This window comes from Crinia signifera, chromosome 2 (assembly GCF_055691185.1).
Source record: "Crinia signifera chromosome 2, ASM5569118v1, whole genome shotgun sequence".
In the NCBI taxonomy this organism is placed as follows: domain Eukaryota; kingdom Metazoa; phylum Chordata; class Amphibia; order Anura; family Myobatrachidae; genus Crinia; species Crinia signifera.
In genome coordinates this window covers 46,618,487-46,635,550 of record NC_139218.1, presented here as the reverse complement: position 1 = coordinate 46,635,550, position 17,064 = coordinate 46,618,487, and the positions used below count along the sequence as shown (strand labels likewise).

General features: G+C 44.3%; 1 protein-coding gene across 1 annotated transcript in view; it reads left to right on the top strand.

Annotated features, from left to right (window-relative positions):
• DCBLD2 (discoidin, CUB and LCCL domain containing 2) overlaps nucleotides 1-14,010 on the top strand; it is a 66,132-nt gene extending 52,122 nt beyond the window's left edge. Inside the window, exons 7-15 of the mRNA XM_083171965.1 lie at nucleotides 603-643; nucleotides 3,118-3,333; nucleotides 4,981-5,105; nucleotides 7,177-7,324; nucleotides 7,553-7,684; nucleotides 9,250-9,343; nucleotides 10,287-10,336; nucleotides 12,904-13,029; nucleotides 13,561-14,010. Coding sequence (XP_083028091.1) covers nucleotides 603-643; nucleotides 3,118-3,333; nucleotides 4,981-5,105; nucleotides 7,177-7,324; nucleotides 7,553-7,684; nucleotides 9,250-9,343; nucleotides 10,287-10,336; nucleotides 12,904-13,029; nucleotides 13,561-13,997 — 1,369 coding nt within the window. The 3' untranslated portion in view covers nucleotides 13,998-14,010. The remainder of the gene's footprint in view (nucleotides 1-602; nucleotides 644-3,117; nucleotides 3,334-4,980; nucleotides 5,106-7,176; nucleotides 7,325-7,552; nucleotides 7,685-9,249; nucleotides 9,344-10,286; nucleotides 10,337-12,903; nucleotides 13,030-13,560) is intronic.
• The last annotated feature ends 3,054 nt before the right edge of the window (nucleotides 14,011-17,064 follow it).

The window sequence follows — 17,064 nt, the reverse complement described above, 5'->3', positions numbered from 1 at the left end:
TTAGTGTTCACTAAAAGCCAAACACTTTCCACGATGCTAGCTTGTTATATCCTATTATACGAATGAACTCTCACAACCGTTCTCCAAGACTTTGAGTTGATTTTCCATGAGATTTCCTTAGCTTTGGTTTATATGTGGAGTTTAGTAGGATTTGAGCGTGCGTTTGTCTCATCTTCCCATTATGACAGTTAGTATTATCTGCAGCTAGAGGTTTCTACATTTCCAAAACCATTTCTGATCAGTGGGGTGGGGGGGGGCTATTGAGTAACTATCTCAACCTGCAAAATCTTTCTCTATTGGGGAAAACCATGTGCACTGCAGGTGGGGCAGATGTAACATGTGCAGAGAGAGTTCTTTTTGGGTGAGTTTTGTGCAAGGTAAAATACTGGCTGCTTTATTTTAGTTTCAAGTTTGAACACACCCCACTCAAATCTCTGCACAGTGCAGTATGGTTTTGCCCTAGAAAGAGATTTTGCTTTGAGATCCTTATTAAATAACTACCCCCCCCCCCCCCCCCCCCCCCTTGTCCCTTGAAACTTTAGCTGTAATGTTATGGGGTTCATTTCAATGCATGACCTAACATTCTTACTTGTTTCTTGCAGGGGATCTTTGTCTACAACTCTCTTTACATTCAAGACTAGTGGTATGTGGTGGTTATTTGTGTTTACCATTTTGTTATGGCAAAATCACTTTTAGAATTTGCTTTATTAGTGGTTTTCTATTGATTTTACTCTTCCTGATACGTCACATGCTCAGACTACGCAGATGCTCCGGTTTTAGTAGTGAACCCAACGTGTGCACTCCGCAGCCTGGATGCAGGGGTTTTGCTGAGATCTGTAACCTTGTGCTGCTTTAAATTGTCTCTGTTTGAATGTAAAAAGCAGTAAATATAACTGCCAACATATTGCTCCGTAAGGTGTGAAGTCCACATTGCTTTCCACAGGGATGGCATAAATGTATTTTGGCTACGATCCAAGGGTTGCGTGATCCAGTGCACTAATTATGCAAATAAAACTATGAACATAGTTTGAAAAGTCCCTAAGTTACCAATTTTACTAGTAGAAAAGTACCTTGTACCCCAACATAAAGTACCTTGTACTACCCCCACCCCCCCCACCACCACCACGTCATTCATTATTGTACATGTTCCAGGCTAACTCAAAATACGCCATTCTCACACATCTGCTTCTTTGTACCAGTCTATTGGCCGTAGCGCGGACACACCCCTTAAGTTACAATGCCCCCATCTTTCCTAGATGTAAGTAACAGAATCACATAGGGGGAGTCACTGGCGGAGTTGGTGATACTCCGTGTAGTCAAGAGAACACCTACCTGCACCTCTGGTGCATGTGCTCAAAAAGGGGTCATGGCCTTGTGGGAATCCTATTTGCCATCGCTAGAGGGGTGTGGTCTCGCTTCTTACTCTGAGGTTGTGCAGGCTGCCCCCGGCGGTTCTTCTGGCACGAATGGCTCCTTCTCAGTGACAGAATGCCGTTGCTGCATTATAATGTCATATTGCGTAAGTTAAAAAAATACATTGTTTCCCCCAGCTTACGGAGTAGTATTAGTAACCAATCTCAAACACTACATGATAATAGAATTCAGAGCTATTGGTTACATATACCTGCGCAGGTGTATGATATGCCCCCAAGCAACGTCAAGGCTTCTCTGTATATTGGGGGTCCCTAGCGCTATATCTAGGTGCAGGGTGCGGCACCCCAAAAAAACTAGCATAAGCTAGAAAGCCCAGAACGGCACACATGTGAAAACCTATAGTGTTATTATATATTGGTGATAAGAAGCTGAAGCTATGTATATAGAGAGAGAAAAAATGAGATGTAATTAAAATATTAGAAATCGTGTTAGTGGGGAAAATAAAAAACTTCTAATAGAATGTAAGTGTGTGCCGCACTAGAGCCTCCCAGTCCAGGAGCACCTAGCGCTATCTAGGTGCAGGATGCGGCACCCCAAAAACTAGAATAAGCTAGAAAGCCCAGAACGGCACACCTGTGAAAAACTATAGTGTTATTATATATTGGTGATAAGAAGCTGAAGCTATGTATATAGAGAGAGAAAAAATTAGATGTAATTAAAATATTAGAAATCGTGTTAGTGGGGAAAATAAAAAACTTCTAATAGAATGTAAGTGTATGCCGCACTAGAGCCTCCCAGTCCAGGAGCACCTAGCGCTATCTAGGTGCAGGATGCGGCACCCCAAAAACTAGAATAAGCTAGAAAGCCCAGAGTGGCACACCTGTGAAAAACTAGTGTTAATAAAAAAAATTGGGGTCATATCATACACCTGCGCAGGTATGTAACCAATATCTCTGAACTCTATTATCATGTAGTGTTCAAGATTGGTTACTAATGACATTCAGTGAGCTGGGGGAAACCATGTATTTTTTTACTTACTCAGTATTAACCCCTCCCTTGCATGCACCTGAGTGGTATTACTGAACTAATTGAGCATCTACCACTATCCATAATGTCATATTGCAGCAGGGGTTTAAGGAGGGGGGGGCTGGGTGGACTGGAGTTCCACCATCTGTAATGGTAGGAGGAACTAGTTCCACCTCCACCACAGTAGTTCCAACAGAAAATCCTGTCCCAGCGCCTTCCTTTTTCTGGCAGGGCATATGTGATGTCATACCACATGCTGAAGGCAAGCTGAGAGAGGGCTGGAGGGACACAGAGAGGGACAGGAAGCTGCTACAGGGACACAGGGCATGTAGCTGCTAGAGGGACCTGATCAGTGAGCTGCTGTGGGCAGAAGTGGCACTACTGTGAGCATTTCGCATACTACTGCTTTGGGCATTGTGTTTAAGCAGCAATACTACTGTGGACATTACTTGCAGGGAGCACTACTATTGTGGGCATTGGATATAAGCCACTGTGACAAGTAGGATTCTTTTATAGGGTAAAATTGTTCTTTTTTTTCATGCGCTTCCTGAGTGCCACAGCTTTCTTAAATGCCACTTGATATGACAGAACACCTGATCTGCACTTGATTAGCAACGCCTGGCTTAAATTACGTTTTTCACACATGGCTTTATAACACCCAATGCTAAAATGTTTTGGCCAAAAACTAATTCATCTGTAACCTTTTATTATTCTCAGGATGTTATGGAACTTTGGGAATGGAAAATGGTGCCCTTCTGGAATCCCAAATAACCTCCTCTTCCGTTCTGGAATGGACAGATCACACGGGGCAGAATAATGTTTGGAAGGCCGATAGAGCCAGGCTGAAGAGACCGGGCCCGGCCTGGGCTGCGTCATTCAGTGACGAGCATCAGTGGCTGCAGATAGACCTGAACAAGCTGACAAAAATAACAGGTTCGTGCGAACATTTGAAGCTTTTACAAAAATGAAATTGTATTTATATTGTTGTTGTAACCTCAGCTCCTTTTTATTTTGTCTGCATTCATCAGCCTAGTCGGTTACATTGGTACTGGTTATTAAAGCTTAAGCTGGGTACACGATGTGGAAACTATTTAATATCAATGATTTCCCTTTAACCTAATCGGTCATCTGCAAATAGTTAGCCGCCGCCCAAACAGACTGAAAACCCGCCCCGTGTAAGTTTTAGAGCGGATTGTGAAAAACTAGCTAAAGGTCAGGTCTCCCTTATCTGTGTGTTCCAAAAACCGTGGGTTTTTTTCAGAATATTTCTGTTTTTTTTTACCTCCCCCCCGCCACTTTTTTCTCACTTACCTCGTCCCCCGATGTCTATGGCGGCCTCCAGGATCCTCTTCCGCGGCATTGCGCAATGCACCCCTGGGACTAGAGATGCTGCTGAACAGGATCCTGAAGGCCGCCGTAGACGTCGGGGTACCACCAGGGGGACCAGGTAAGCATGGAATAAAAATATATTCCAAAATCCGAAAAAAAAATCCCTTATCCTGTGGTCCCGAGCATTTCGGATAAGGGATACTCAACCTGTATTCGATTTTTAACTGCAAATCCATACACAATGCACTCGCTGTCTAATGATTCTTCCAGTATGTGTGAGGAAGACCTGACCCTCCACAACTCAGAGACAGGCTGGCTGACGCTGGCACTGACGTCACACAACCTCCCATAAAGCACCTGGGCACACCTGCAGGTTTTTTTTTTCTGACACCACCTCCAAATGCCGACTTCTGTCTGCCAAATTGCGGGAGGGTTTGCGATGAGATATTTTTGCTATTTCTGGTGCTATTTTGGCTCGTGCATGTGCTCTACGAGCAGTCATTGGATAATTGAAGGAATTGCGAATTCACACATAAGCGATCAACGCTGAATAACCCCCATAGTGCATACATACTGCGATCTTCCATACATTGACCATATCCTCAGATTGAGCTGCATGTATGGACGACAGAGGATTTAGTCGTTGCCAAACGGACTTAGCGCGCATGGATAACTATATAGTACGTACGCGCACTATAGAATGTGAGCGATTTATCTTTATAAATCGCCTTGTTTCGGATAGGTTGTCCATAATATTGCACAGTGTGGACCTACAATTTTATACAAGGAGTTCAAAAAGTTCCTCTGCATTGACACTGTGGAAAGTCGATATCCATGTAGAGAATATGTGCAAAATCACTATGTACACTGGTGCTGCAGGGTTTATGTGATTCCACCCTGGCTTTTGTCCACAGCTACACAGGAGACCTGCAGCCAGATACTGCTCTCCTTGTGGAGGAACTTTTTTAAACTCCCTTTACAATGTGCTTGACATATAGCTAGATGCTTATTTAGTTGCTATAGGCAACATCGTCACTGTTCAGAAAGTTTGATACATTTCCCTCCTTAGTGTACTATGGTGTTTCATTGACGTTGGCTGAATTTTGAGGTGCGGTGTCTTTTTAATAAAGTTTTCCCAATTTGTTAGTGAATGAATAAAAGCCCAGTTTGTGGTGTTTGGTGCATTACATAATGCTAATTGTTTGATTGTGTGTGTATTATGGTTGATTCATTGTCGTTTTCTCTGGCTAGGTATCATAACCACTGGATCCACAATATCTGCTTACAATTACTATGTTTCATCATATAAAATGGAGTATAGCGACGACGGCATCAGGTGGACGGCCTATAGAGAGTCTAATATGGAAAAAGACAAGGTAATATTCTGCAGCTCTTGGGGGAGGGCAGGGAACCGCTTACTTAGACAAAATATACCGGATTAACAGTCCAAGGACTAGCTGCAGATGTGTGATGTCATACTCCTCATTGTGTAGTGAATGGATACTATGAAAGGGGCCATTACTCTTACTCATTAGGAATCGGTGACATCGTTGAGGCATTAGTTTACACTGATTGATGAGCAACATTATTGTAACTGTTACTTTAGGCCCACTGGACTACTGCTTCCAGTGTGTGCCGTGTTCAGGTGCAAGAGGAGTACAGGGATGTATAAACATTAAAAGGTCGGTCTCCTGTATCCGTGCATTTGAAAGACCGCAATATCCTGAAAACCTTGGTTTTTCAGAATATTTAGTTTTTTTTGTACTCACCCCACCCCTTTATCATACTAACCTCGTCCCCTGATGTCCACGGCGGCCTCCGGGTTCCTCTTCAGAGGCATCTCCGGTCCCAGGGGTGCATTGCATGAGTGCGTGGTCGCGCCGGTGACCGTGCACTTGTGCAATGCACCCCAGGGACTGGAGTTGCTGCTGGTGAGGATTCTGAAGCCCGCTGTGGACGTTGGGGGACCATCGAGGCACCACCAGGGGACCAGGTATATATGGAGGGAAAAAATATTCAAAAACAAAAAAATCCCTTATCCAAAATGCTTGTGGTCCCGAGCATTTTGGATCAGGGTTACTCAACCTGTAAAAGCACAAGAAAATACTGATTTGCCAATTTAAAGTGGTTTAGCAAAGTTCTCACTGTAGATTAAGGGGTACATTGACTAAAGCTTCTAAAAATGAGAACAAGTGATGTTGCCCGTAGCAACCAATCAGATGTTCCCATTACATCTTACAAAATGCTAGACCGAATCTCACCTGTTTTTATTTATCGAACCTTTAGTAAATGTGTATCCCTAAAATCTTATGTTCATTTCAATAATTGTAAACTCCCATATCTATCATATCTGATTTCATCTTCATCTGTAGAAATGTGATCATGATATTTATGCCAAGAATATATATGTGGTGTATTATCGAGTGTCGCTTGCTGCAATTTATATTGGGGCTATTGCAATTGACAGTGGTGGCCAAACCTGTCCTCAAGATCTACCAGCAGTTCATGTTTCTCAGGCCACCTGTGGATCTATAGAAGGAATGAATGCAGCATTTTTGAAATGTGACAGTTGGTAATGACTAGGACCGGTTTGGCCACCCCTGCCATAGAGCTTTATAGGAGGATCCGGGGACAGCAGCTTTCAGAGTGGTTTGCGCACTTCCCCTTCAACAGCTGTATATCTAAATGGCAACGTTATAGGGGAGCTTTGAGCCCTTGACTTTTGTAGCATTTCCTTATATTTACATCACACAGAGAGCTGTTAGAGCTGCAAGAACCTGACTCAGGAGATCCTGCAATCAGTTTGTCTCAGACTCTGAATGAACACTGAAAGCCTGATTATACCACCCACGTGTGCGGTCCCATAGTCCTAATTCCCTGGTAGCATTGTACTTGGCTTCCCATAGCTGCAGTGTTCCCTAAGGCCTGTTCTCTCCGCCAGCAGTTGTGCCAGTCGGCTTTGGAGGGGATAGAGGGAATGGTTCTGATGATAGACAGTGTCTCTAGGTTATCCACTAATGGTGCACCGTGATTTGACAGATGACTGAAAAGGGTTGACGTACACTAGGTTAATATTGACACAAGGAAAAGGTTGACGTGGAAATGGTCGACTTAAGTTTAGCTTTTTTTTTTACTGTCGACATGGACACCGTGTAAGTGTAACGCGTCCCCTCGCATGGCTCCTGGCACTCGGCACTGTTCTGTTCTCCAGCTATGCCCACTGGTATGGTAAATGAATGAACAAGTTGGTTAAAAAACAAAATCATGTAAACTCGTGTCGACCTTTTACTTGTGTCAATGTCGACCCTTTTCTACCTTATCACTGTCGACTAATAGTGGTCAACTTAGACATTGTCGACCCATCTACCGGATACCAGAGGGAACGGGAGGGTATTATGGCATCAGTGACTTATGTTCTACAATTTCCTCTCCTGTGACCTTTCCCAGGTATTCCAGGGGAACTCCGACTATTACCAAGAAGTCCGCAACAACTTCATCCCTCCAATAGTGGCAAGGTTTGTGAAGATCAGACCCACCAGTTGGCACCAGAAGATTGCCATGAAAGTAGAGCTGCTTGGGTGCCAATATGTTGCAGGTGTGAACCAATCTCCTTTACAGTTATTACAGTAGGTCATGTGGCCACAAGAGGCGTGTCCGGTTATGTAAATGCAGGATTCCTTCTGCAAGTGTGGGGTACAACCTCTGTCCATTTGTGACAAACTGCAATAAATTACCCACGAGCCTTTGCTTCGGAGAAATAACTAAATGTTCAGTACATTAAAAAGGGATGTCTGTATAATTTTTTTTTTTTATTCCATTAAAGGTCTCATTCCAAAATTAACAGCCCCTCCTGCTTTTGCTGTGCCACGTTCCAATTACAATCCAGTACCTGTAGAGAAGACTACCTCTCCCTCTGAGATCAAGAACACCACGATGACTCCAAGCAACAACAAAAGTAAATCAATCTATGTGCAAATAGCTAATTCCTGAGCTGTGTATGTTTTTTTAAAGTCTGCAACAAAGTTTTTGTCTTTGACCAACCGTACATAATGCACTTTTACGGTGACTCCTGGGCATCACACGTCCTCTAGGAGTGTATAATTACAGCACCACCGTTGCAGGAGCACAGACTGTAGAGGCACCTGTGTAGCAGGCAAGGGTTATAGAGCAAGTGGCGGTGCTTGCTGAGAAATGCTTAGCTCTGCCTAATGTCAGCTGTGAGCTGCGGATTCCAGCTCTGGAATGTTGGGGTTGACATCAGAGTGCTGTGAACTCTGTATTACTCTGACTCATGCACCAAGGAGGGAAAACCAGAGTATCCTCTTTAACTGTCTGAATCCCAATGCTGCCTTCATTCTGCTATTTTATTAACTAAGCCCTGAACCAGTAATATATGATTTTTTTTTTTTTTTAATCCTTCCGTCCGCATCTATTACGGTCCTGCTACATTTCCGTCGTCATAGCTGCACAACGGATCTTTGCATAGCAATACATTCACATTGTAGAGCGTTTTACACCCTTGTTTCTATACTGATGGAGTAGGGTTCGTTAATGCTGTTAATTATATATGTACAAAGTGCATTTGTTGGCGTACACTTGCCGCAGCGTAGCAGAGAGTGCAATCGGTTCTGCTACATATGTAAATGACAGTGAGGCCCATTTAGAGACTACTGCAATTCCATTGTGTGCACAGAGATAAATGCAGATCTACACAAGTATGAACAATTGTACACCACCCCTAATCTAGGGTTGGCCATCGATGCTGTCATTGATGGTTGCCATCAGTGGTGATGGTGTAATCTGTTAGTGATGGTAGCGGACTATGTAACAGATGACTATTGATGGTTTTACCTATATTTATTTAATAAGTTAGTTATATAGCGCACATGTATTCCGCAGCACCTCAGTCCCTGCCCCAGTTGAGCTATATGGGTTATCTATTTCCTTTGACTGGCCCGTGGGCCAATCAAATCATGGGGGTGGCGCTATGCTCCTTGCCCCAGCAATTTGGGGAAATTATAATATAACTGCCGTTATCCGTGCATAGCTCCAGCTCTATTCCCAGTGCAGCAGATCTGATTTCTGTGTACACACAACTCCGCGTGGCCCACCACTTTCTGTACAGTGCCTTGGGTGCAAATGCCCCATTGCCACCCAGTTCTGCCCCTTGGGTCACAAGTAGACACATGACAGGATTGCGCTGGACACTGAGATGTCTGTGTACTACATCCATCCACTGTAGGTGACGTTGTTGCGCTGCGCAGGTTGAACCTTCATTGAGAACCTACGCTTGGGAAACTTTTAGAATAACATTTGTAGTGTGCTTTATAATTAGAACATGTATTAGCGGCCTATAGATGTGATGTGGTGGACCCCTCCTTGTGGCTAGATCAGTTGAAGTTCCGTTGCCTGTTGTGTAGTGGTGGCCAAGAAAAGGGTTACTCCGTCCAACACCTACACAAGAATGCGGTCACTGAATGGCGTGTAAACTGCACTGTTCTTGTTTTTAACGGATTACAGATGTCCCCTTGGCAGCCATCCTGGTCCCTGCTTTAGTCATGGTCTGCACTAGCATCGTACTGCTGCTGGTCTGTGCCTGGCATTGGAGAAACAGGTTGGTGCAATCTCAATCATTACGTGTCTGTTTCTGCATTTGTCGTAGGTATTTGCTGCTAGTGAAAGGCGTGTAATGCACAATGTTAGGATAATGGTCATCTCATGTTGTACAACTGGTGACCTAACAAACCTCTTATGTCATAGAATTAATAGAACATGTTTAAGCCATGATGGTCTCTCTGTTCCTCAGCATTTTGTTACATCTGCCCCACCTGCAGTGCACATGGTTTTGCCCATTTTGAGAACAAATTTGTACTTACGATCAGATCTGAATAAGGCCCAATGTCCCATTCTTTTTGATGGGGTCTGCATCAGTGGTTCTGAAGATCCTTTTCCGATATACCAAAATAGTCAAAATAAGGGAACTTGGAATATTTTTTGAAAATTATACTTTTGTTTTTGTTCCACCGGTTTCTGAGAGAGAGTGGCACCAAAATGTTTCTTGAAAGAAAGAATAATGCAATTCTTTTTTTATATGAAAAAGCAAATACTCCAGTTAGAACATGGTTCCTCTTTCCAAAAAAAAAAAGTGGTATTACTTGCTAAATTGTTAGTACTGGTACTTTGTACTGTACATGTTTACAAACCGTACAAGCAACTATTAAGCATTAACAGGGAAATGCTGACTTCTCTGCTGTGTACAACTATAGCGCTATCGCCACCTAGAGGCCGTTGACAGATGTAGCAATCTAATCTATCTGCAACTTGGCAGTCTATACATAAGTGAGTTAAACATAAGTGGGATATATTATATATGTAGAGAGAGAATTAACAATTTGTATGTATATGAAGTTATGTATATAATGACAAAATATATAGGGTTATTGTAATTGTACATCATTACAAGGTGTATGGGTTGATCAGTTTGAAAGTACATTTACAATAAATGGCAACATTTTTTTTATTCTGTTTTTTCTTTTTTCCCCTCCACTCTTCAACAGAAAGAAGAAGGCTGAAGGCACGTATGACTTGCCATACTGGGACCGTGCAGGTAACTGTTAACTAACTACGCTAATTTGTCCTTGGAAAAGAGTTTGTTTAGGCTTACTATTGTGCACTGTGGGCTACTGGTGGCCTCTGTGCGCTCATGTGGGCATAGCGGTCTTTAGAAGGGCAATGTACCCAGAAGTGACCTGGTCCTCAGGCCAATCGGATGCTCGTCCCACATGTATATCAGGCCCAGCATGTCCTGTACCTGTTTTACTATTGGATAATGATAAAACTGTGGCAGAGTATGTGTAGTTTCAGATCAGCTGGAAAGCCACAGGTAGACCAGGTTCCTGGTGTATGGGGTTGTGCTGCCACCTTGTGGTGAACTAATAGTACAATACAACTTATCCATAATATCTTGGCTATACTCATTAGACATTACTAAAGTTTACAAACTGGAGTTCACCATGCTTACCATTAGTTATATAAATACGGCACTCACCCAGACTTTTCTTAGTAAATAAACAGTCAGACGACTTGTATGCTGTGGAACATTTTGTTTAGTTTTCATATAGTGGGTGAGATTCACCAAACTAAATATGCCGTACAAACCCCGTTTTCGGGGGTTTTACCGCATTTTCATATGCAGCAAAGCCCCACCGCCAGGGCTTTGCTGCGGGGGGTTACGCCAGTTCTAGATGGCGTAACCCCATGAAAGCCTATGGGCTTTCCTTCGCATGCCCCGCGCCCCCCCCCCCCCCCCCCCCCCTGCCGATCTGCGACGCACCCCCTCCCCTGTGTCTGGGCAGCCTCCTGCTGTGCTGCCCGGACCAGTCATCTTGTCCTCCCTGCACAACTTCCGGGTGCAGAGAGGAGGAAACGGAGCCCTCACAGCCGGGTTCAGGGAGGGAGGGGGTACCCGCTGCACATCGCCGGCCATCGCTTTTGCGTTAATAATCTCATATGTTACTGCATATGCGATTATTAACACTGCGAGTGCCGGCGATGTGCTGCGGGAGTTATTAGAGAATCCCGCCCACTGCCTGAAGACGAGGAATAAATCCTCAGAACGTTGCACAGCATTCTAGTTGTCTGACTATTTACTAAAGAAAAGTCCGGGAGAGTACCGTAATCTTGTATATACTGCGTGTTCTATACTACAGGTGCCATGGGGCTAACAGCATACAAACCACTTTGACAGGCTGCAGCACCCTTCTCAGTTAATTGATCCTCCGGGATCCAGGAGGTAGAAATCTGGACAAAACACAAGATGAGAAGGGGCGCTTCGTAGTGCAAGAGTTATTTAATTGCAGATAAAATCATGTGACAGCTGAGCATGTTGTATTCTCTCCCCTTTGAAAAATACAGGGCGGCGGGGGTCCATGTGGGATGGCGGGGGTCACTGTAAGAAGGTTAACGGGGTTTTTACCGCATTTTTCATTTAGTGCAGCAATTCTCAAACTTTGGTTCCTGACCCCAAAGTGGGTCCCCACCTTCTTAGCATGGGGTCGGGACTCCATGTTGCTGACCATCAGACTGATGACTTCTCTAATCTCAGTCGGCTGCCTAGTGTAGTGTCTCCGCGGCAGCCCTGCGTAGTCACCGTACTGTCCATGGGAGCTGCAGCTCTGTCCCTGGCAAGCCTACTGAGCGCCTCTCGCACAGCGCCGGCGCCCGCATGATCCCCTCTCCGCTGGCGGAAGCCGGTGGAGAGGGGATCATGCGGGCACCATCAGAGAGGCGTTCCAGTTGATTTTGTAAAGTGTGGCGAGTGCGAAGCTTGGCGAGGGGACGCGGATTACTTCACATGTATTCCGCGTGCGCTCGCCACGCTTCGGACTCGATGGCTCACTGCACTTTATAAAATCAACTCCACACTGATGTGGATAGTGGGGGTATGAACAGGTCGGGAGGACTCGTAACGCGTCCCCTTGTGGGGCTCACCATGCTTCGGGCTGGCGTGGATAATGTTTCAGGAACACATTCACACCTGTCATGTCAGGCAGGTTAAAATGGTCAATGGTTCCCACACAATGTAATAAGCGCAGACTGACTATGCTAACTGCGTAACTCTGACTGACTATGCAGACTTCGTAAGCTCTGGCTGGCGGCGAAAGGGCGGGAACACGATGCTGATACTAACAGGGACGCCTGACTGACTACTTGTGTAGTTTCACGGCCGCAGCTTAAGCTGTTAGCGCAGCCCAACGGCTGCGCCCGCGGGAACACTACGCTGATTCTGACGGGGACGATACGCTACTACGTAACTGCCGTCGTGACACAAGTACTATCTGTTGAATTGTCTGTTATTTCAGACTCCTCCCATCATTTTGTTCCTCCTCAATGCTGCCGCCATGTATGTGCTGTCTGCTGCCTACACATGTGATGTGATGACCTTCTGCAGTAACTTGCTGGGGTCCCGTAATTATTTTTGTTGTCTGATGGGGTCCCAGAGCAAAATAGTTTGAGGACCCCTGCTCTAGTGCATCCCGCCTTTTTATCTACAATTAAATAACTCTTATTATGCACTGCAAAGTGCCCCTTCTCATCTTGTGTTTTATCTATATCTATAATATAATATTATTGGAGTGAGTTTTGCCATTAACCATTTCCCGCCATTATCTGCAGGCTGGTGGAAGGGAATGAAGCAGTTTCTTCCCGCCAAATCAGCAGAGCATGAGGAGACGCCAGTGAGGTACAGTAGCTGTGAAGTCAGTCGTCTGAGATCAAGGGAGGTGGCCGCCATGTCCGCAGGTAAAGTAGTCAGCACTGGTCATCACCGTCCCTCTGTACAGTTGTCACTACTTTTTATGAAAGTTGGATTGTGTTGTCTGCAAAGTATTCCTGCAACGAATCCTACAGATATTTGCTTTCAAGTGTATGTAGCAAAAGCATGTATCTATACATGTGCGGATTCTGAACCAACGGTTGCGATGTGGTTACTAAGGTGATGGGTGACTCTCTCTGTAAGTAGCCGGCAGAAGGCTAAAGTTTACCTTAATAATGACAAATGGAGGAAATAGTTACGATGAAGAAATGGGCGAAAGGGGGAGATATATCAAAGCTTGGTGATCTAAAGTTCCAACCAATCCACTCCTACCTGTCATTTTTCAAACACAGCCTATAACATGACAGTTAAGAGCTGGTTGGTTAGTACTTTATCACTCTCCACTTTCTCTTTCTAAGCATTGATAAATCACCCCCAACGTATATGTCCTGCAAGATAAAATGTGTCACATGATTATGACCCTGGTCCCCGGGTTACTAAATACATTTGTGTTACAGAATACGCCCAGCCCCTCGTTGGAGGAGCGGTTGGCACCTTGCATCAGAGATCCACCTTCAAACCAGAGGAAGGGAAAGAACCGGGATACGCTGACCTGGACTCCTACAACTCGCCAGATCAGGACATTTACCATGCCTACGCAGAACCACTGCCAACCAGCGGGCCAGAATATGCCACTCCAATCATAATGGATATGTCTGGGCATCCTGCCGGAACCATGTGCCTGCCCACCACATCCACATTTAAATCTGCAGGGGGCCAAACGACTACATTAGTGGGGACCTACAACAAACTCTTATCTAGGACAGACAGCTCTGCGTCCACACAGGTACTATACGACACCCCAAAGGTGGCTCCGGGGTCCAGCGCTGTGGAGGAGATGGTCTACCAGGTGCCCCAACCAACAGCTGGCAAGGATGTACCACCTGCAGAATAAACCTGGGCACAGACTGGTGTGTCTTTATTTGAACAAAGCGGTTTTTATTTTCTACGAGCACATTGCATCTTGCGTGTCCTCACGAAAGTAGATTGTAGTCACGTTGGTAACATTTGTATTTGAAACAAAGATTTCAACCACTGTTCACAAGCTTTATACAGAAACGCTAAACTACTTAACCAAAATGCACAGAGGTCAGCAAGAAGCAGAGGTGCCATTCAGAAGATGTGATTGGTCTGCTAAGCTTGTTCCTGATTGGTTACTTGTGCATGGAATGTTGACGCAGTTCGTGTAAGTTGTTCTGCTTTACCGGAACGTGTCTTGTGCTGAGCGCCACCTAGCAATATGTTACATTATTTTTTTGTTTATGGCCTCACCTTGTCCATTTAGCATCAGCCTGAGAAGTTTAGGTTTTTCAGAGTTATACAATTAACATGCCAATATTTATTTACTGCCTGTTTATCCTACTGAGCTCTGCTTAGGGCAGCATGGTAAAAGAATTGTACATGTGCGCATCCAGCCTGAAACACACAAACGCTGTGATTTTTACATTTTTATGTTGTGTCTGTAATGGATGTTTTTTTTTTTTTTTGCTCTGGTTTCTTTATGTTGTCAGCGACCACGGTATTGTCTGCAGCATGGAGGCTTCTTGGTGCTTAGGGCAAAGAGTTTCCAGTGATGTAATGTGTAATGTCATCTGTGTGCTTAGAACTCCAAAGGGTAGACGCGTGACCTCTCCTCTACAGATAACTCCGTATAAATGCTGACGAAGCCCAAAGTGATTAGGGAGAGGATTTATTACATTTTGGGGAGAGATAAAGTACCAGCCAATCGGCTTCTGTCATTTTGCAGGTTGTGCTTAAAAAATATCGGAAGCTGGTTGCAAATTTATCTCTCTCCAAATTTTGGTAAATCTCCCCCCGTGCAACACTTTTTTGTTATTTCGGGAAGCGGTTACAATTGCACTAGCTTATTTTCTATGCAGTTACTTTTAGAACGGTTTTCAATATGTCCCGCATATTTATGTCATTTAAGCTGTGTACACATGCTTGGATTTTTTTTTTTTTTTCCTTTCCTGTTTTCGATTCGATTTTGCTTATAGAAGCAAAACCTAATGGTTTTTAGGACACTCTCGACTGGCTTTTGATTTGATGTGCGCTCTATATGGAAAAGAAAAATAGACTGTGCAGCCAAGGAAATATCAAATATAATCCAGTAAATCGATGTGTACACTGAAATTGATATTGAATGTAAAAGTACAGATCTAATGCTAGATCTAATGGAAAGATCTAATGCTAGATCTGATAGAAAATCAAATCTAACATGGAATCTAAAGCAGATCGAAGTGTGTGTACACTGCTTAACATGCAGTTGAATAAATAATGCATACATTTTTTCCAGAAAAATGTTCTGTGCTTGCCTGATGCAACCCAACTGCCAGTATTAGTCCAAACACAGACCAGTTACTCCAGATATAGCAACTGTGACCTAAATACACTGTTTATAGAGCATTCTGTTTAGTTTCTGTTACGTGCCATCTACATGCTATAATATAGCAAGTGTCAGTGGTTGTCGGTAAAATGAGGAATCCGTTTTTATATTTCCCAGATGGAAAAAGAGGTCTCCATTTTTTTTTTTTTTAAACTTGCTACATATAAAACATTTCAATTTCATAATGTAAATTTTCTACTGATCATTTTATGTCACCAGACCCTTATACTGCAAATGACTGTTAATGAATGCGCTCCCAGTGCAGCCATGGAGGTTATGTCCTCACTTCAGTCAGGATTTCTGCTTCTTCAACCTACTGTACCTTGATGCTTTAGTGACTACAGCACCGCATCTTAATGCGCCCAGTGAACAGTCTGAAAGCATTTTCCCAGTATGGGCAGGTGAGAAGTTGAGACGAGCAATGTGGATATTTTACTTGAATGGAATTTTTAGCAGTATTTTCCAATTGGCTAATTACAGTTTGTACGTGTTGTGTGCCAGTTTTACCAACCAAGAGACATTACCTCAGGGATGACCTCAGTTCACAGGAAAAACTATTTCTTGTTCAATATTGCATTCTATTATCCCAGCCTAGGCCCACAGCCATTACACAATAAAGTTTACTGACAAATATTTAAAAGCTGGTTGGCCTGAGCAAAAAATAAAATGGTTTCCCAGTGCAGTGTTGGAATATGGGTTTTCCAAAATATTCTATTCCATAACATCATTGCGTGAGGTGAAACTTCTAAGGAAGATGATATAATTATACTTCCCATAGATTTCATACTCAGGGCCAGGTGCACAAAGCCAAAAAGTGATCAAATGGTGTGATAAACAACTGACCAATCAGTGCCTGCCTGACCTTTTCAAACACCGTTCTCTGACCAATGTCTTATGTAATATGGGCCTAAGGGCGGGATGTACTAAAGGGAAAATGCGGTAAAACACCCGTTTTACCGCATTTTCCTATGTATCAATACCCGTCCGCCCCGTTTTCGCTAGGCAGGGTATCGCCACCCTCTGGCGATACCCTATAGAAGCCTATGGGCTTCTTTCGCCCCCCCCCCTCCCCCCCCCGTCCTCCTTTGATCTCCGCCTGGTGTCACAGCCGGGAGGACATCCAGCTTCAGGGGGGAGGAGGAGACGCAGGGGGACGCTGGCAGCCGCTGGCAGGTGACGGAGACCCCCGCAGACCACATCACAGGTATCGTGGGGGTCTCCGTCACCGCAACTCGATGCTGGCCACATATGTTAGTACATATGCGGCAGCATCGCGGCAGCTGCCATGCGAAGGGCGGCGATGTATATTAATACATCCCGCCCTGAATCATAAATGTAAGTAGAATGCATCACTGCCAATATGTAAAAATGCCCGCAGGAGGCGCCTGTAGGGAAAAACACGCCTCCTGCCCGTATCTGCAATACGTAGCATCAGAAAAAATCTTACGCAGAATGACCGCCTCCAGGGGCAGGAAATAGGTGTTCGTATCGTAGACCCTGGCTTCTGTACTCCCATATAATGAAGGCAACAGGATTCTATTTTTTGAAATGCTGGCCAGCTCTGTCCACCCCCTGC